Below are 20,695 nucleotides of genomic sequence, written 5' to 3' on the forward strand. Positions count from 1 at the left end.
GCTCACTTAATTGTAAAGTGCATTAGGAAATAAAAAACAGTTACTTGGCAAAAATAGCTCTTGTAGAAGATACGCTATTTTTGCCACTTAGCACCAGGAAGTAAACATTACAGGAACAAGCAAAGCACTGGCAAAACAGGAGTTCTTGTGTGCTTTGTATGTGTGCTTTGTGTGCTTTTTGTGCATATGTGTGTGCATATGTTTGTGCATGCGTATGTGTGCTTTGTGTGTTTGTGTGTGCGTGTATGCATGTGTGTATATGTATGCCTCTGTGTGTGTGTGTTTGTCAGGGCCTACATGCACACACCTCCCTTCTTCTCGCCAAATTGCTTGCCCGCCAATCTGAAGGCCACCACTGCTCGGAAGTAGGCCCGCACCACGGCCCAGCGGAAGGAAGCCACAGGGTCCAGTGCCATCAGGCTACAGATGAACCCGCTGCGACTGCTCTTCAGCAGTGCCACGATGTCGGCACGCATGTGGTCTGTGTTCTTCTCTCTGAAGTCCTGCACACCAGGACAGAGAGAGGGAAAGGAGATCCAGAGATTAGGCCCACGGTCCTCTGAACCTGAGAGTGGCTGCTAAGAATGAATGAAAATGTATACATCACTGATGCAATGCAACACTAATACATATGTACCCATATGTACATGTATGCATATACACATGCACGCACTCATACACACAAGCACTAATGCACATTCTTCTGAGAAAAAGCTGCACTGGATGAAGAGCAGGGATTTAAGCCTCATTCTCTTCATTGCCTTTAATATAGCATCTGAGTTCAAATAAAATATGTCTAATATTGTTTGTGGTTGTTTATGACACATCTGGCATAAAACTCCCCAGCAATGACAAACCAACCAAACAATATGAAATAGTGCCACCATACAAACATCAGTCACAGTAGGAGAACTTTTGTGCTGTGTGTGTGCGCGTGTGTGAGTGCATGCGTATGTGTGTGCATGTGTGTGTGATATGCAGACATACAGTAGGAGTTGCTAGAGGGGGTTGCTCCATGAATTATACTGCCCTGCCAAACATGTGCTTCAGATAATATCACAGCTAGTGAGAAATCCAACCAATGAGATTAGAAAACAGAATTAGGTCAGTGGATAAGGTATGCACATGTGGGTATGTTTCCGTTTCCTTTCTCTTACCCACACACCCACATACACAAACACACGTCGACCCCACCCCACACACACACACACACATACACACACAGGCCTTCAGTGGCTGAATCATACAGTCCCACTAAGCCAATTCCAGGTAACATTAATTAGAGTTAAGACTGCAGTAGGCAGGCCCATCCTGGATGAGCTGGCACTCACTTTGACGCTGTACTTGACTTTGCCAGCATAGTGCCGTATAATGAAGGCGGGCTCCATGACTGTGGGAAACTCGATGTAGCTGTTTCCTTCATGCTGCCTCTTAAACTTATCCAGCAGTGTCTGGTTAGTCGCCTGGGGGAAGCTGCAGAGGTGGAGAATAAAGCATCAGAAAACATACTGCTGGTGTTCTAATTACCTGCATTTCGCAGTCGGACTGCTGATCTGGGATCAGGCTGAAATCTTAGGGAATAGTAAACTGATTTTGGCATATGTGTGAGAATGGCCTTAAATTCTCTCTTGCTTCTGCTGATTCGTCATGGTGTGCTCAAGGACAACACACCTGCGGGGCTGAGATGAAATGGATAACCACCAATTACCCTGTTTCCATCAGTGAATGTAATCTGATGGCCCATTAGCGATGGTCGCTTTAAACATGATGCTTTTAGATGGCTCAAACACAGAGTTTTAAGTAGCTCTAAGTGCACATTGGGCTCACGCACTTGCATTCCTCGTCCAGTAGGTGGAGTAGTGCTGTGGGTTTCTTGCTGATAAGGTTGATGCAGCTTGTGTTGTCGATGTAGTCGATCATGTGCCAGCTGATGCCCTCTGCACGGTACTCCTCCTACACACAGATATCAGCACACAGTTACTCATATGAAGAAAGTTAATTATGTGACTCATGTTACTCAAGCCTCTGTCCTGAAAGCTCACGTTAGCAGAGTCAGCCTCTAGGCCCCAGTCTAAGGACATATTATGTGCTATGCTGATTTTCTTGTTGCCTTGGTTCCCTCCTAAAAATGACATCATTATCAACACGGCAACATTTCAGGTTATCTGAGCTACTGCCACCAAGTGGGTGTCCTATCACCCCATCATCCTGTCCTTTCACCCTATCATCATGTCTTGTCATTCAATCTTCCTGTTCTACCATCCTATCTTCCAGTTCTATTACCTTATCTTCCTAGCCTATCAGCCTATCAGCCTGTCTTATAATCCTGTTCTTTCATTTTATAATCCTGTCCTATCATCCTCTCATCCTGTCCTGTCATCCTGTTCTTTCATCTCATCATCCTGTCTTATCATCCTATCATCTTCTCCTTTCATTATATCCTCCTGCTCCATCATCCTATCATCCTGTCCTTTCATCCTATCATCCTGTCCAGCAGTGGGGGGCAAAAGCCTTTTTGGACAAGGAACCGCTGGTGGGGCAAGGTAGACCAGGCACTAACCACACGGGCCCTGTACTTGTGTGGGTGAGTGGAGCGGAGTGGAGTCTGTTGGGAGGCTTTGTGGATGACCCCCCTCACACTCCAGCAGCTCGATCTCCATGATGGTTCCCACTAACAGCATGAACAGCGATGAACAGCGATGCACACCGCACTCTCTAACAGCTAAGAGGTGTTAGCCAGGGAACAGTGTAGTCTCTGTTCGCGTTTGCAAACAGCGTGAGTGACCCCTGTGCACTCTTCAGAGCAGGAGGTGGGCGGGGCTCTCGGCTTCGGACTGCGGCTGTCAGCACGTCAGTCTGCTGCTGGTGCGCTGCAGTAGTGCATGGAGAAGAGGCCAGATGAAGGAGTGGTCAACAGTGGGGGCGTCAATACTGAGCTAGGCCCCACAGCCTGCGGCAGGGAGCACTGGGAATTTGTTCTGGCAGCTGCTTAGCGTACACATGGGCTTTAGATAAAAGTGTGTGTGTGTGTGTGTGTGTGTGTGTGTGTGAGTTAGAGAGGCAATACTTAATGGCTGTGCTTTTAGTAGCTAGTAAAAAGGCACTGACCAGAAAATGGTTACAGCCAGAAAGACTAAAGATGACTAGAAAGAGGTAAGAGATCTACACAATGGATAATGGATTTCTTTGGAAATATAAGATAAGCAGCACTGGAATAAATAAATTCAATATTTATCAGGAACCGAGAACAGATTTTATAGTGGGAATATATATAGAAAGAAATGACTGTACAATGTTAATTGGGGGGGGGGGGGTTAAATTTATTGTCTTTTTTCTCAGACTGCAGTATTTTTCTCTGAATATTTAGAATTGATTAATGCAGAAAGAAAGAAAAAGGTCAAGAGCTTTGTTAAAGAAGACATGCAGTGAGCTCTGATATGCTTCTCATGCCTCAATAAACAGAAAATAAAGCAAACGAGAAAGAGAGGCAGAGGAAAGAGCACCCTGCTGCCTCCACCCTGCTGCCTCCACCCACTACTCCTATGGATTCCTCTGCACTGTGGATCTCTGACAAAAGAATCGTCAGGCCATGCCCACCATGTATCAGACACAAATACAGCCAAACGCGTGCAGATACACAGATGGACAGATACACAGACGTGCGTGCTTCTAAAGACAAAAAAACATGAAAACAGGAAGACAAAGCACTCTTTTCTGAGGTAAACCACCAACAGAGTTTATTTTGGTGTAGCCACAGCATAATGGGTTTCGGTGTCTCACTCCACTGTCACGCCATCAGACAATCACCCTTATACTATTACAACTAATTCCTTCAATGTGTGAACATGTGAACTAATATAGTTTATCAGTAATGGATAATAAATGGATCATCTTAAACTTGCAGCATGAAGCTGAATAATTTAAAAGCTGAGGAACCATTGATCTATGCTGTTCTTTTCTCATTGCTTGTCAGATATGATCAGAGGCTGAACTGGGATCAGTGCATGTGGGAGACATGCTGCTAATTATGCCTGGCAAAAGGCATCACTTATGACAACAGTGCAAACAAAGCAAGGGATCTTTGACAGTTTAAGCAACCACAGAGATGCACGCACTCTCACATGCACACACACACACACACACACACACACACACACACACACACACACACACACACGCTCACTTTTTAACCACATGCTACAGTTAACGGGACAATAAAACATCGCCTTTAAGCCTAACAGAAGTGGGAATTTAATAGACTCCAGGTCTATCCTGTAGTGTTTGTGTGTGCAGTATATCTCAATGAGGTCTTGATCCTGTAGGCAGCAGAGAACACGTGTCTGGTTACCATCCTTTCAGGGCATCTCCTCACTTGCTAACACTTAATTTAAATCCTGATGCTAACAAAGTCTCCCCAGGCTAACAAAGGAACTGCATACACTATGAGAGCAAATATGTGAAACAGTAGGAGAATATAATAATAAAAGATTTGTTCTGAGCAAGAAGTTAAAACTGAAACTCAGCTGACCTCACCATGGGAACACACACAGATTAAGCAGAACCAAATGTATCGGGAGTGGCTTCACATTTAAAGTGGCTGATGCAGAATGTGCAAGATTTCATGAATTGTAGTGCAAAGATTTGTGAGGAAGTTCCGGTTCCCCGTGATGCCACTGGTGTGTCACAGTGATTGAGAAATGAAAGCTCATCAAGTCAGTACCACTGGGTGGGTGTGCCTGAGTAGTCTAAAGTAGAGTTACAGTATGGAAATGTATTAGTATGGAAAGCGAAGAAAAAAAAGAAACAAAATCTCAATAAGAAGAATAAATACCAAGGCTTTGGTTCCTGAGAACCAGAGGTGCAATCTTCAAAAATCAAAATCATGCATGAGGTCCAAAAGTAGCAGTGACAACACTGACGTATTGGCTGAGGTTCACTGTGAAACATGAAGGACCTCTGAGTCCGGGGTTATCACGAGGAGCAGGACAGCCAGCTTCAGAAAGAACATTCCCAATGACATCAGCTCTAGTTCAGAGCAATGTGGTGGAAGAGAGAGAGAGAGAGAGAGAAGAGAGAAAGAGAGACAGAGAGGGGGGGGGGGGGGGGGTGAGATACACACCTGCTCTAGTTTGAAGATGTGCTGGTTGAAGTAGTGCTGTAGTCTCTCATTGGCAAAGTTAATGCAGAACTGCTCAAAGCTGTTGTTCTCATAGTCCTCAAAGCCAAAGATATCTAGCACCCCAATAGACAGAATCTGAAAGAGGAGACAAGCTGGAATTATATTAATGTGGATTTTATTTTCTAAGACAACATATTACTTTGTATAGAAATAATAGTAGCAATTTACTGTAGTCTATAAGATCCAGTTAAATTTCATGCACATTAGCCCATGACGATGTATTAGTTACTTCACAATTATTTAAAAGAAAAAGTCTTCACATCTAATTATTCCAACTTCATTTGAAAAAATTTAAATTATTTAAAAAGAAAAAATAAACAGGACATTTATCTAAAATTTGCTTATTTTAGAAACTACAGTATAATACCAGCTTTCCCAAGCCCAGTTCTCAACCTTCCTTTGTACAACAAAGACATGGCAAAAGAAAAAGCTTAAAGCATTAGGCAAACCTTGACAGACTACACTAAACACACAAGTCAAGAATTTGATGCCACAAAGGCAGTGCCAACACCTCCATGACTGGGGGGAGGGGAGATGGCCTAATCCACAGGATGCCCATTGGGCATAACTCACCAAATGCCAAAATACACAGCCCCCCCCCCCCCCCCCCGCCCCCTTATTCATGTGAGAGACAAAAGAGGGAATAATGAAGCGAGAGAAGCAGAGAGAAATCCACAAAATAAGTATGATGAGGAAGCCTGCAAATAAAAGCTGGTCGTCAAACTCCTGAAATCATGATTGCAAACAAGAACACAAATTCAGTGCTAAGTAATACATCCATTACAGTCATTTAGCACAAGCCTGACTAATCATCGGCCACTACTATACTGCAAGATGGACTAGTTTATTACAACAACCTATCTCAGAACTCTGGGCTTTTTGCATCATATTTCGTATTATTATTGACCATGTCATTACAGTAAAAGAGAGCTTGTAGCTTGTCCTGGGTAATAAAGAGGAATTACACAAGGATAAAGTAGAAGGGTGATCAGGAAGGTCTTACACTGGCAGAGTCTTCTAGGTCTTTGTTGTTGAGAAGAGCATGATTGGTGCGGAAGACTATCCAGTCAAAGAGAGCGCCATAAAGAGATTTAGCCATGGAATCTCTTACTGTCCCAGCCTAGAGTAACACAACCACACATGTGACAAGATCAAGTCCAATCAAAAAGGTGAACTGCACTGTAAGATGAATCAAAGGTCAAGTCATTAAAAACGTGTAACGCATGAAGGAACTGCTGTCAAACCTCTCAGAGAGCAAATGATGACTGGATCTGTGTGAGGGTGTTTAATATAGCATGATGCAGATATATGCTACCCTACCTCCAGAAATGCAACAATAAAAGAAGGTGTGTGAGAGAGAGAGAGAGAGAGAGAGAGAGAGAGAGAGAGAGAGAGAGTAGGGCATCTGTTAGTATCCCATTACATTCTGCTGCTGGATATTGATGCAGTTGTGAGATAACACACCATCAATATGTATTGTCACATCAGGCACGCACACACTCACACACTCTCACACACACACACACACTCACACACACACACACACACACACACACACACTCACACAGACTCACACAGACTCACACACACTCACACACACTCACACTCACACACAGACACACGCAGAGACACACACACAGACACACCTTTCTGGACTGCGATCAGCAGCATACATCTACATAGTTTTTTGCAGGAGAAAAGTAAGATCAAAATTTTAAAAAAGGTAATAAAAATATGAAAGAACAGAAGAGAAAATAATAAAATAAGCAATTTAATTCATTTACAGATTGAACTTACATTTTCCTTTTATGGGACATTTTATAGTCCTGGTGTAATCTCATGTGTGTTTGCTATTATTTTAACAATGAAAAGAAAAGAAAAAAAACACAAAACCTCTCTGAATTTCCCAAAAAGTTCCAGCTCCTGTGTACTAACTCACACATCACCACTACTCTACATACTTTAGACCTGCTTCAGTCAAGCAGCTAACCTCGCCATCTCACTGCGGTCACGGAAATGGCATGACCACAGAGTGACGTTCAACACAAGTACTCAAATACAACGTGGCAAGAGGCAATGGACTTTTTCGTCTCTCAGAAGGTAGATTTTAGACCCATTTCCTTCTTTTCACTGCCATCCTAGCACTTTCTAAGCCAACAAGATGAACGCCTAAAACAATAAGTTGTGGGTTTACTGGGAAGAGGTGTGAGTAAAGCACTAGTGATTTCTTCTTGCATGCTGTTACGATGCCACAGTGATGGCCAGTGGAGGGTTTGATACCAGTAGCTTTATGTGCACCAGATATGATTCCAGTAGGTTTAAGTGCATCCAGATAAACAAATCACCACCTGATGGGTACATAAAACCTCTCTCACCAAGAGGTACACATACTAAGCCTCCACATGCCAGAAGTAAAGCATACCCTCCATTTAGAAAGGATCAAAGGAGTGCTAAAATAACACATGAACTCTAAAATGAGAACTTGAGCACATGAGGTTGGCTGAAAGGATGTTTAGTAGTCCAAGACTAAAGATACAGACTGAGCGTACATGCAGTGCAGTCTCCCAGCAGAGCAAAGAGATCATCCAGGGTAATCGAAGTCTGGAGAGCTGAAGAACTCTGATGTTTTTACTGTGTGCTGTGCTGTGTGTGCGCATTTCAGCACGTGCGTATACACCTGAAGCTTGGGTATGTGTAATGGCTGTGATAAGGTGCAACACAATGACATGTGTAGTTTTGGCTTTACAGACTTGCAGAGAGATGACTCAGGTGCATGTAGGACTTACACTAGGCACTTCACTTCCTGCTCCATTACTGATTTGTGTCTCTTGTGTTTTCAGCTGATCTCTGAAGAAGAGATCTGCTACATGCACCCAACAGTGGTACATAAATCGCCCCTTTACATCTCGTTTACAACATTTAAATCATAATTCAAAAATATTTCAGTCACTAGGCTAGGGCAATAATGTAAATTTGTCTCAATGATTACATTGCAAATTGATACTGTCATGTTACAAATTCAGTAAAGAAGTATATGAGCATTAAGGGGCCTTTCAGTCATTTTAGTCATGTGACCTTTCATATAGCTACGATGTAAATGAACTCAGTGGGAGAGAGACTGAGAATTAAAAGTTAGAGAATCTTGATTTTGAACAGGAAATGTTATGTTAATAAATTAAAAAAACAACAACAACATCAAAAAAACCAGGCTTTGATTCATGTATATTGTCACGGTGCCAGCCCCCCTGCCGACAGCTATCATCATGCGGCAGCACACGTGGACTTGTGTTTATGTTGTGCTTATGTTTGTCTCAAGTTTTGTTTGTGTTTGTCCACGCCTCCCTCAGGTTGTGGGTCTTAAATATCAGTAGTCACACCACCTGGGGTTGTTATTATGTATAGTTCTGTTTAGGCCCTGTTTAGTTTAGGACCATTGTTGGTCATTATTATGTTACATGGCTTCTTTTGTAGTTAGTGCACTTTTATGTTCGGTTTCTTTTCGTTACTTCCATTAAACATTTCAGTTGGAGACCTGCACCTCTGCTTCCTCCTGTTTTGTCTGCACTTTCTTCTCCTGTAACATATAGGTCTCCAGTAGTTACTGATACAACATTTTTAGGAACACAGATTACTTCAGACATGAACATACTTCCACCTGGTAATCATCTGGTTAATTTTTCAGATGCTTCAGTCGAGAAACCAAGATTTAGTTCTACTACAGTTTTACTGGTGCTCTGCTGAAGTTCTACTAGAGTTTTCTGCTTCTGCTTTTTCCATTGAATGTTCAGGGACATAAAATTTAAAAGCTCTAGTTGAATCTTGCTCTCATTTATTCCACAGGATCACCAAAGAAGAAGACTTGGCTATACCAGGAAGACACAAAGATATAAAGAAACCAATACAAGAGCTTTGCTTCCCTAACTTTCAAAATAATGAAAAAGGTTCAGTGAATTTGAACCTACAGCAACAGGCATAAACTAACACTGTCAAAGTGTCAAATTTCACTACAAACCTGGGCCTGTGAGATTAGCAGTATCTCATTCAAATGTTATGTCCCTTACCCTATTCTGTAAAGAACAGTTCTTTGTATATATACTAGGCCTTTATGGATGTTAGAAAAAATCTGTTGGGGTTAAAATTCTAAAGGGTGGAGCTGATAGGCCAAGAGATTGTAGACTAGCAATTTCAATTTATACCTCAGCCAGTTTATAAGGTACAATAAGTCGCTCTCCCACGGTCACCGTCTTCCGTGTAGTTAAAGCTTCGAAGAGCACCTCTTCCTTCACCTGTTTAGAAAAGATGGACAAAAGTAACAAAAATAACCAGAGTTAATCCATGTAGGCTCACACTTATGGTCTCTTCATCTCATGATGAGGTGACTGGGAAAGAAGTCTGCAGCTGTAACCCCCCAAACCCAGAGACTTGTAGGGGACTGGCCCAGTGCACATCTGCAGTCCGCAGGCCAGGGGGTCAGGGCTACTAGGAACAAAAACATTTAGGATGAGTGCAGTGTGCTGCCTTGGTTCCAATAAAGTTTTTTTTTTGTCTGAAAAGGTACAGACAGGCATTCGAGCCATAATTACCACATGGGTAGGAACTGTGAATAGGGCAAGAATTCAGACTGCATCCAAAATGCAGTTTAGTGGTAAATAAACTGATATGCCATTTTGTAAATGTTTCAAAAGTCTATTAATATTCATTCTGTTTCATTATGTTAAATGAATCCATACATTTTCTTGCCATGGCATTGAAATCTATTTTCTAAACCAAATCATTCACTGAAATTGCTAAGTTAAATCTCAGTATAAGCATCACTTCCAAAACCAGGGCCCAAGGCATCACGAAATAACATGCTGAACATAAAGCAGTTGTTCAGCTCAACTAAAAGCTGAGTAAGCATAGCTGAGCCTGCCAGCTAAAATGAACCTGTGAGTTGGCCAAGACTGAACAGAGGACTCCTGAAACCTAGTGTGGCCTTATCAGATGGCCTGCATTATTTGCTGTGTGGTCTGTGTACATCATTATAAGTAGATACAGCAATAGTACTTGTTATTAAATATTTAAGTTTTTTAATTTAATCTGCAAATATTTGAACTGGGCTGTGGTAGCTCATTGGTTAAGGTACTTGACTTGTAATTGGAAAGTGGCTGGCTCAAGCTCCACCACTGCCAAGATGCCACTGTTGGGTCCCTGAGCAAGACCCTTAACCCTCAATTGCTGAAGTTGTACTCAGTCATAATTGTAAGTCGCTTTGGATAAAAGTGTCAGCTAAATGTAAACTTAATCTGAAAAAGCTGAATATCAATCAACTGCGTTACAGTTGGTGGAGTGGTCTCAAGCCTTTGCTAAAATAATTTTTCATTAAATATCTGTCTGTTTCCTTCTATCCCTCCAGAATGTGCCCCAGACACAGAATAATAAAATTATAAAGGTATAGTATTACAGCAGTGGTGTTTTTGATTTCTTTCCATTATGAGTCCATGTTAGGGTGAGACCTGAAAATCTGAATGATCAGCTATACTTTTGTCACACTTTCTCCAACACAAATGTCCAAAGCAACATGGTCTTAATGCTCGATTACGTGTTCTGACAATGCTCTTCCAGCACAATTCTCTCCAGGACCTGGTCAGAATAATTATAGACTAGAACCTACAAATTCTGTACCAGACCTCACATATAATGTCTGTTCAAAGTTCCTTTTCACATATTTTAAAAAATATATTTTGAAGAACAAATTATAGTGGATGAAACTACTACATATAATCTGGATATTATTCTACTAATTTCCATAAGAATTAATGAAAATCTCTACTATTGGTAATATGCAGTTATTTTTTAATCTTTCTTAAGAAGTAGTGTCTAATATGAATATATCTAAAAATCTTTCCTTTCCAATTTATATTCCAATTTCAAGTAGTGTAATTAATTTTAAAAGTGTCATATCATACAACATAAATCTGTGAATTAAAAAGACTTCTGAAAGAAAAGATGATTTAGCAGGTTAAATAATGGATTGTAGCTAATATCTGATATCTTGACAGTATTAAACACATCTACCCCTAATAAGGGATCACGCAAAGCTCGCCCGGCACATCTTACCTCCAGCAATTCAGATATGGTCGGAAGCACCTCGGGGTTACAGATATCAATGGAGTCATCCCTGTATGTCTTCTTCTTATAGCGGATGTTCCCCAGAAGCAGGATGGCAGAGAGCAGAGAGAAGATTCTGCCAGAAACACAGGCGGCAATGATTCAGTAACTAAAGATGGAGAGCGTGAGGCAGGACGCTGGCATACTTGAGCCGTCACCTGAAACTTAAGTAATAATCTTCTTTTCTACATCTAATTCACTGAATATTATAAGTAATCCAACTACAGAAGAAACAAATGAAGCACTTTCTGGATGGCCTGGTAATTAGGCAACAGCTTCAGTTTTGACCTTTTTAGAAGGAAAATGTTTTTACATGAATTGTACTTGAAGCTGAACATCCAAACCCTTGACAGGGTAGTGTGTCCACGTGGTGTGGTGCGTGTTCAGTGCAAGATGCTGAGGTCAGTTGTGCCTACTGTTTACGGGTGGCTGGCAGGAAGCCCACCATTTCCATGGCCAGCTGAAGTCTCTCAAAGTCATGCTTCAAATCCTCTCCTTCCACGGTGAAACAGTCCTAAAAAGGTCAAAGACGCTGCATCAGAACAGCCTTCCAAAACTTCCACTTACTGCAAAGGGTCTAACATTCCAGTGCTTTGTGGTTCTCAGAAAGACAAAAAACTGCAACATATCTATGGTATGTCAAATAGCCTCCACTTGATTTCAGCTTCTCAAAGAGTTTGAAAACATCAATGAAGTCTCCTTACAAAAACATACAGTAATATATTAAGGTATGGTATATGGAAATTTTATTTGGAATTTTATATGGATATGTTATCATAAATCACAATTTCTGTGTGGTTTACATATGTAATATGATGTCTGTTGTGGTGAGATCTATGTGTTTTTGGGATAGCCCTTTTGGTGAATGTGTGTGTGTGTGTGTGTGTGTGTGCGCGCACGCGTGCGTGCGTTCATCTTGCAGACTTAGCCCAGAATTCCTTTTGACACTAATGACAGCTTAGTCGTGCCACATGTTTCAGCTTTTCCAAGTGAGTACTTGTATGTGTGTTTGTATGTGCATGTATATTTGTATCGGTGCTCATTGTGTGTGTGTGTGTGTGTTGTATCGGTGCTCATTGTGTGTGTGTGTTGTATGGGTGCTCATTTTACTGCTTAGTGTATCATTATTCCATAACATGGCTCCTGCTAAAACCTTCAGTTCTCTGTGCTGAGGTCCAGGAACCTCTTTACACCTCATCTAGACCCTCCCATTTCCTTCTCCAAAAGCACAACCAATAGCCAAAGAGGAAAAAATGGTTCTCTAAGTTTGTATATGTTCTTATTCCAACTGAAACAATAATTTACACTTTAAAGGACCAAGAATAAGAATTATATGCTGACATACTGCTTTTCACCAGTGAATTGAAAACATCTGATACACTGAAAAACCCTTGAAAAACAAAGGTTGTGGAGCTGGCAGAGGGAGTTGGGGCCACTGGCCAAATACCAAAACCTTAACACCAGAGTATCACTAAAGCCCACTGGTCAAACACAAAGTCTTAACACCAGAGTATCACTAAAGCCCACTGGTCAAACACAAAGCCTTAACACCAGAGAATCACTAAAGCCCACTGGTCAAACACAAAGCCTTAACACCAGAGTATCACTAAAGCCCACTGGCCAAACACAAAGCCTTAACACCAGAGTATCACTAAAGCCCACTGGCCAAATACCAAAGCCTTAACACCAGAGTATCACTAAAGCCCACTGGTCAAACACAAAGCCTTAACACCAGAGTATCACTAAAGCCCACTGGCCAAATACCAAAGCCTTAACACCAGAGTATCACTAAAGCCCACTGGTCAAACACAAAGCCTTAACACCAGAGTATCACTAAAGCCCACTGGCCAAATACCAAAGCCTTAACACCAGAGTATCACTAAAGCCCACTGGCCAAATACCAAAGCCTTAACACCAGAGTATCACTAAAGCCCACTGGTTCAAACACAAAGCCTTAACACCAGAGTATCACTAAAGCCCACTGGCCAAATACCAAAGCCTTAACACCAGAGTATCACTAAAGCCCACTGGCCAAACACAAAGCCTTAACACCAGAGTATCACTAAAGCCCACTGGCCAAATACCAAAGCCTTAACACCAGAGTATCACTAAAGCCCACTGGTCAAACACAAAGCCTTAACACCAGAGTATCACTAAAGCCCACTGGCCAAATACCAAAGCCTTAACACCAGAGTATCACTAAAGCCCACTGGTCAAACACAAAGCCTTAACACCAGAGTATCACTAAAGCCCACTGGCCAAATACCAAAGCCTTAACACCAGAGTATCACTAAAGCCCACTGGCCAAACACAAAGCCTTAGAGTATCCTTGAACCCACTGGTGAAACACCAAAAGTCCAAACACAACCTAACACGAGTGTACTGCTGTATCCCACTAAACACCAAAGCCCTGAAACCAGTGTATTGTGACAGAACCAGCAAGGTTCTTGCTGGCTTTGTGAGCTCTGTTCTTTGCGCATATAAAATATTTCGAAAATGCTAAGGAAATTAAATATATGCACATCTACACATTTTACACAGAAACCTTGTAAGACAACATATCTTCATACAAGGACACTGAAATCGTTTATTTTCCCTGCTGTCCTCATCACTCTTTTTTCCACCCTCTGTTTCTTGTTTTAAAACACTGCCCAATATGCGCAGTTGCAGTGTGCCACTGAATTAAAATGAATTAAAAAATGAATTAAAATGCATACAACAGAGTCTTAGTCTGAGGAGGACTAAGAACTCAGACCTAAGGAAATGGCTGAGATGCCTTTGTATTCACAAGTGGTCACACAGCAGTGTTAGACAGGCCCTCTCCAGTGTCCTGCAGCAAAGCGCTCGAAGCCAGGACACGGCAGGAGCACTGACCCGCATGGCCCATGGCACCAGTCTCTCGCCGCTTGAGGTGGCTCCTGCAGCAGTCACTGTGTCCTGAGCAGTAGTAAAGATCCCATTCAGAAGCACACAGCTGGCTGTCCAGACACAGGCAAGCCACAGGGCAGGGAGCCCCCAACTCCTGTCCTGGAGTTTAGATTTAACCCTAATCTAACATATATGGGAGCAGGATGGATAGACAGGGATCAAGCCTGGAACTGGAGAAAAGTGTAGTGTCAGTGGTGATTTGCTACTGAATAGCTATTTTAGTCTAGGGTTTGGATTAATATTGGACTGGAAGTAGCTTTGTAATATAGTTTTTGAAGGTCTTCTCTAGTTCCTGAATATTATATATGGGTGTTTTGGAACTATACATCCTCAGAACCAGAGGAGGGGCCCCACACCACAGAGTACAGGCAGTACTGGTCACACACAGGACTAGCCAAAGCCAACCATGGTGGAAAAGAGAGATTAGAGAAGGAAATATTCCAACATACATAAGGAATACACACATTCAGAGACAATACTGACCAGCTCGCTCTCATAGACATTTTCCCAGTGTAGTCTGTGGGCTTTCTTTGTCATCTGGAAGTAAGTTAGAAGGGGTTAAGAGTTACAGAAACACATTCTCTCTATCACACACACACACACACACACACACACACACACACACACACACGTCCAAGCATGCACTCTCAAAAAAATGATAATAAAATGCATGTGGATGTGGTTAGATGTGATGGAAGATGAATGAGAAAACATACAAACAAACAAATTTACAGATATTGGAACCATAAACCAGTTTTATACCCTTTCTAAACACAACTGAGATGGGAAATGAAAGCATGTTTTATCCACAGACTCCAATGACGCATGATGGCTCCAGACTCTCACAGCTCACTCTTATATATTAGTTTTACTGTAATTAATGAATAATTTGCTGTAATTACTGATTAATTTGCCATCAGATTAATATCTGAATGCATGAGCATGAAGCGGTAAAATGCATTTTCTGTTCATTTTAGTTTCCTAAACAAGGCTGCTAATAAAGACAGAGTACTCTTGTAGTCGTGTGGCGTGACGCTGCTAGTGCGATCCAGGCTGGAGTGTGCTACCTCGAACCTCAGTTGGGTGCAGTAAGGAACTCAACTACACTCCCAACAGCTCACAGCCACAGTCTGATTGGCCATGCTGTAGTCTGGCTGGCTGGCAGCGTGAACATGACAGGCTGCCATATCGGTACTGTCTTCAGTGAGACAGTGGAAGAAGGAAGGAGCTCAGAACAGCTTGGAAAAGGCGGGGAAGGGGGGTTCACAACTGCATAGCCGTCCGTCAAGGCTGGGCGGACGCTTAAACAGCCAGCACGCGACCAACTGCCCGCCAATGACTATTGCCATGGCAACAGGATCACCCAGCAACAGGGAGCCTCATCCAGTTCTTTGTGTATGAGGGATAAAGGGGGATGTGCTACAGGGGCAAACATCTGGGTTATGTGTGTGTGATTGAGTTTGGGGGTGCAGGGGCTGCAATTCCCTCCTGTCTTTAGGAAAGAGCCAATAAAGGAGAAATGAATGAAAGAACAAAGGATTTTAATCCACTCTGCGATGAGCACTGGAGGAGCGCACGCTTTCTGCACGTGCAGGCGTGCACGTATGTGTGTGTGTGTGTGTGTGTGTGTGTGTGTGTGTGTGTGACCTTGTGTGTCGTTCTCAGCAGAGATAAATGAAAGTAAGAGGAGCGAAAATTTCCAAGGAGAAAGAAGAATGATCATCAAGCAAAGCCTAAAACGTGTACCACATGCAGCCTGGCTCAGCCATGTGTGCCATCGTGCAGGGGAGGTGCTGAGAGGGGTAGGCTCACCTGGTTGAGGTAATGATACTCCTCTGGTTTCTGCAAGTGGAAGGCTTTTCTCTCCTCCTCACTTGCTCCCGCCAAAAGATAATAAAACACGTGGTAGTTCCTGTGAAGGAAGAGACAAAAAAGACAAAAAAGAATGCCCATCATAAAGAAAATTACCCAGTCACAAAAGCAATTCAGACTGAACTGAGCCCTCATGCATAGATTCCAACCTCAGTCCTGTTCACTGATAGAGCAGTGTTGAGATTTCATTGTCTTATGTTACATGTATTGGGTTTCTATTAGCATATTTCAACATTCCTAATAGGGAACAGTGTATTTTATGTATTTAAAAATTAATTACATCTAGGGCACACCAATTAGAGTACATTAAAATGTTCATAATGAAATAAGAATTAATTAATGTGAAGTCACACCAACAGACTTGCAGTACACACATAAAGTCAGTGTAGCTTACCTAAGAACATACTAAACCTTCATGGATGAAAAGAAGTCTGTATATACTCAACAGCTACATATAAAAATCTCTCAGCATATGCCAGCCTCTAAATTTGCATCAAAACATTACCATCTACAAAATCCTGGACATATGCAGACTGTTCACAGTCTGCAAAATCCAGCAAACAAACGCTGGCATGGACATAAGCTTGCATGTTGCCTTTCAGATCATAAGATCTCTGTCTTTCACAGGCATTAGTAGGGAGTCTGGCAGCTCATTTAATGGATGCCATGCGGTTGTGAGGAGAATCAGACAAATCCCTGTGCAGCTGTGCACAGGGCTGCCAGGGAGGTCAGAACTTCTCCCGTTCTCATGCAGCACGGAGGCTGGGCTTCTCACACCATTACTGCGGACCGAGGATGCAGGCAGAGACTGACGAAGGAAAGCTATGCCTGGCGAGGGGCGGAGAGTTGTGGCGCATGTGTCAAGAACAACTACCTGCAAATGGTATAAGTCTCTCCCTCTCTCATTCTCTCTCATTCTCTCTCTTTCTCTCTCATTCTCTCTCATTCTCTCTCATTCTCTCTCATTCTCTCGCTTTCTCTCTCATTCTCTCTCATTCTCTCTCATTCTCTCGCTTTCTCTCTCATTCTCTCTCTTTCTCTCTCATTCTCTCTCTTTCTCTCTCATTCTCTCTCATTCTCTCATTCTCTCGCTTTCTCTCTCATTCTCTCTCTTTCTCTCTCATTCTCTCTCTTTCTCTCTCATTCTCTCTCATTCTCTCTCATTCTCTCGCTTTCTCTCTCATTCCCTCTCTTTCTCTCTCATTCTCTCTCATTCTCTCTCATTCTCTCGCTTTCTCTCTCATTCTCTCTCTTTCTCTCTCATTCTCTCTCTTTCTCTCTCATTCTCTCTCATTCTCTCTCATTCTCTCGCTTTCTCTCTTCCCATTCCCTTACATAAAGAAGAAATAGAAGGGAGTAAGGGACAGATATCTCATGATCTTACCTCTCGTTGTGCTCCTGATAGACCAGTCTAGATTTCTCTAGTAGATATTTCTCAACATAGGCCCTGGAACATCACAATTTTCACACACAATAAAAAAAAACAAACAGTAATAAATCATATAAGTAGTTTATTTAGGACACACCTAGAAAGAGTAAGCGCGTGGCACTGTCTTACCCTCTCACCATGCCGCTCTCTTGGTAGTTCACCTGGATGAACTTGCCGAAGCGGCTGGAGTTGTTGTTGTGGGCCGTTTTGGCGTTCCCAAAAGCCTGAGCACAAAAGGGGAACAGGTACTTAGAGCAGAAACCAAACCCAAACAGCAGAGAGAAAAACAAGGAAGTGAAGGTGTGGAGTGGACCAAGCAATATGCGCAGCAGAATAGAACTGTGTTTGTGGTGAAAGTGTGCATGTGTGTGTATGTGAGTGTGTGTGTGTGTGTGTGTGAGAATGTGAGTGTGTGTGTGCGTGTGTGAGAATGTGAGCATGTGTGTGAATGTGAGTGTGTGTGTGTGAATGTGAGTGTACCCGTGTGTGTTTTAAGAGCTCTTTGCCATGTTTGGCTATTATGGCCATGGAGACTACATTGGCCGTACATTTCTCCACTAATATGAGGACAGGAATTCAGCTACGCTAGCCATTCTCCCATCAGCCACAGCCTCACTGGTAATGCAGCAATGCATCGGACATTAACAAGTATACACAAATTGCAGAGTGGGAACATATCAAGGATGATACCACACAGTAGCTATGAGCCAAATGCATGTGTGCTTGTGAGCACTTTAAACTGTTGCCAAAACTGAACTTCCAGAAAGCCCAGCACAATTTAACACCTGCGGTACCCATCCATGGCCATATCCACACACACACACACACACACACACACACACACACACACACACACACACACACACACACACACACACACTCACACACACACACACTTGCTATTGCTCTGGTTTCCCTGCCAAAACCAGAGCCTTACCCATTACAAACCTAACAGTAAAAGTAGTTTTAGATAAGTCAACATCTCTTATTTTGGGCTTAAAAAGAGTTATGATGCCCTAGGAAGGATTTACACAACTCTAATGAAAGAATTAACACCTACACTAAGTAGCAAAGCAAGTAATGTGGTCTCTCAGCCAAAGAAAACATGTGCCGGCTCCTCAGACGCCTTGCTCTCTGTACACCCTGTCATCATCTGCCGTGTACTGAAATATCGAAAAAGAAAAATCCCACAAAACCACTACACCCGGTTCTCCTTCTCCTGCACTGCCAGCAAGCCCCTCTGCTCCGAGCCAGTGAGCCCTTTTCAATTAACACTTTATGGTGTGTAACCCTGGGGCCCTTCTCCAGTGCAGACCTGTTATAACTCTCACACCACTGCTCCTCTGTTCAGTCCGCAGGTCATGCAGAAATATGTGTGCCTCTGAGAACTGAAAAAAAAAGAAAAGAAAAAAACCTGTTGGAGGGACATGGTAGAGAATTAGACAGGATGCTGAAAGCACAGGGTCCATAACCAATGCAACAACACCAAGACACCCAGCCATGCAACTCCCATGGCTTCATCAAGCATCTTGATATGGATGTTATCGTAGCAACAAAGCACATGCTGTCTACAAAGCTCTCTATCCATTCAGTTCAGTGGCAGATGGTCCCTACTGCCTGTGCACATACTCCTTAAGAACACAGGTGGGTGAAGAAAGGAGACATGGCCCTGAGAACATGTGGTAGAGTTCAGGCCAACGCTAGCACAGTCCAACACAAGTCCCCCACATGAGAGAGGGAGGATTTAATAGCAGGGGAGGTGTGAATGTGAGGCACTAGACCTGACTGGGGAGGTGAACTCTCTAGAACCTTCCACAGGCATGACAGTCTGCTGAGACCCATCAGAACAGGAGCACACTGTACTGTGCTCTCACCAGGTTCAAACTGTCCAACTGGGACTAAACAGGCCAGACAGTCAGTCAGAGGAAGAGAATTCCAAAAACATATGCTGACATGCTGCAAAAGCACAATTCCTATCCTGGAGTTGAGGATTAGAGTTTTAATGGGATGAGCTTAGAGCTACTTATTTCCCAATAGCAGCAAAGGATACAGTCAACTGCAGTGTTGAATTACAACCTAGTACCTATGCGGTCTGTGCTCTGTAGCAGCCTGATCAGCCTGTTAGTAATAATGCCCAACAGAAATCTGCCCAGCTATTGTTAAGGCCACACGAACAACAGCTGTTAGCATGCTCGATCGCGGACAAAGGTGCAATTTCACAGGCCCATGGTCAGACAGGGTGGAAGGTGGTCTAATGCCGACTCAGCTAGGGTTTAGTGAGCATGTGGATCCAGCTCTGTCGGACCTTACATTAGAGGTATGGTGTAGAGTAAAGGATGGCTGTGTTACTGAGGGGAGCAAATTCTTTTGTGGCAAACCACAACAATACTTTTCCTAAAAAGAATGAGGGACAACACAGAGGATTCTAAAGCAGACAGCCATTACCAATCTCCATACCAGAGCCTATATTCATCTCATTAGCTGCCTAATTTAACAACAGACCTACATTACAGATTAGTTATTTATTTAGAAACATTAACTTTGGAGTCTATGCTTTTGGAAACACAGTAAGCTCAGTGTAAATCAACTCAATAGCTTTTTTGCTTCAGGATAAATGTCTTTTTACTAGGGCTGGACTAAATAATTTAAATGCTTTAGATAGTTTTGTTGTGTTGGCTTTTGACTCTCAATTCAGTACAACTGAAGGAAGCTATTACTAAAAAAAAAACAACTAAATGAAAATGAAAAACTATTTTCAAAAATATACTAAACTACAGTGCATTTGTCAGAAATAGCATTTAATGCTTCTACTACATACACGAAAAACAGAAAATGGAAAATGTGGGACCTAAAAGAACAGCAGGGTTTAGGGTTAACACATCACAACAGGCATTTGGAGCTTGTAAAATAGTACTGGGACAACCATAAGTTTTTACATTACTCTCCTGTTTTGAAACACCAACATCAATAAGCAGAAGCTCTACACATGGTCCCACATGAGCCTTAGAGAACATCTCCTACCCATAGCCATTTCCCAGCCCTCTTGAGGACAACTGATCATGGCATGAACACAGCACAAAATGGGTCAGACAGACACAGAGTGAGTTTCTCACTGACCCTGGCAGCCCAGAAATGAT

The 20,695-nt window shown here is 42.5% G+C and overlaps 1 protein-coding gene across 9 annotated transcripts in view; it reads right to left on the minus strand.

Moving 5' to 3' along the window:
* The window catches only part of myo9ab (myosin IXAb), a 77,748-nt gene that overhangs the window by 19,290 nt on the left and 37,763 nt on the right, over positions 1–20,695 (minus strand). For all 9 annotated transcript variants that reach the window (XM_027000978.2, XM_027000979.2, XM_027000974.2 and 6 more), the window contains exons 3-14: positions 17,688–17,782; positions 17,514–17,576; positions 16,070–16,169; positions 14,741–14,794; positions 11,746–11,843; positions 11,279–11,405; positions 9,376–9,465; positions 6,183–6,299; positions 5,120–5,254; positions 1,832–1,953; positions 1,332–1,473; positions 308–503 (exon numbers count right to left, since the gene is read on the minus strand). In XM_027000978.2, coding sequence (XP_026856779.2) covers positions 308–503; positions 1,332–1,473; positions 1,832–1,953; positions 5,120–5,254; positions 6,183–6,299; positions 9,376–9,465; positions 11,279–11,405; positions 11,746–11,843; positions 14,741–14,794; positions 16,070–16,169; positions 17,514–17,576; positions 17,688–17,782 — 1,339 coding nt within the window. The remainder of the gene's footprint in view (positions 1–307; positions 504–1,331; positions 1,474–1,831; positions 1,954–5,119; positions 5,255–6,182; positions 6,300–9,375; positions 9,466–11,278; positions 11,406–11,745; positions 11,844–14,740; positions 14,795–16,069; positions 16,170–17,513; positions 17,577–17,687; positions 17,783–20,695) is intronic.

Source organism: Electrophorus electricus, chromosome 2, assembly GCF_013358815.1.
Source record: "Electrophorus electricus isolate fEleEle1 chromosome 2, fEleEle1.pri, whole genome shotgun sequence".
Lineage (NCBI taxonomy): Eukaryota > Metazoa > Chordata > Actinopteri > Gymnotiformes > Gymnotidae > Electrophorus > Electrophorus electricus.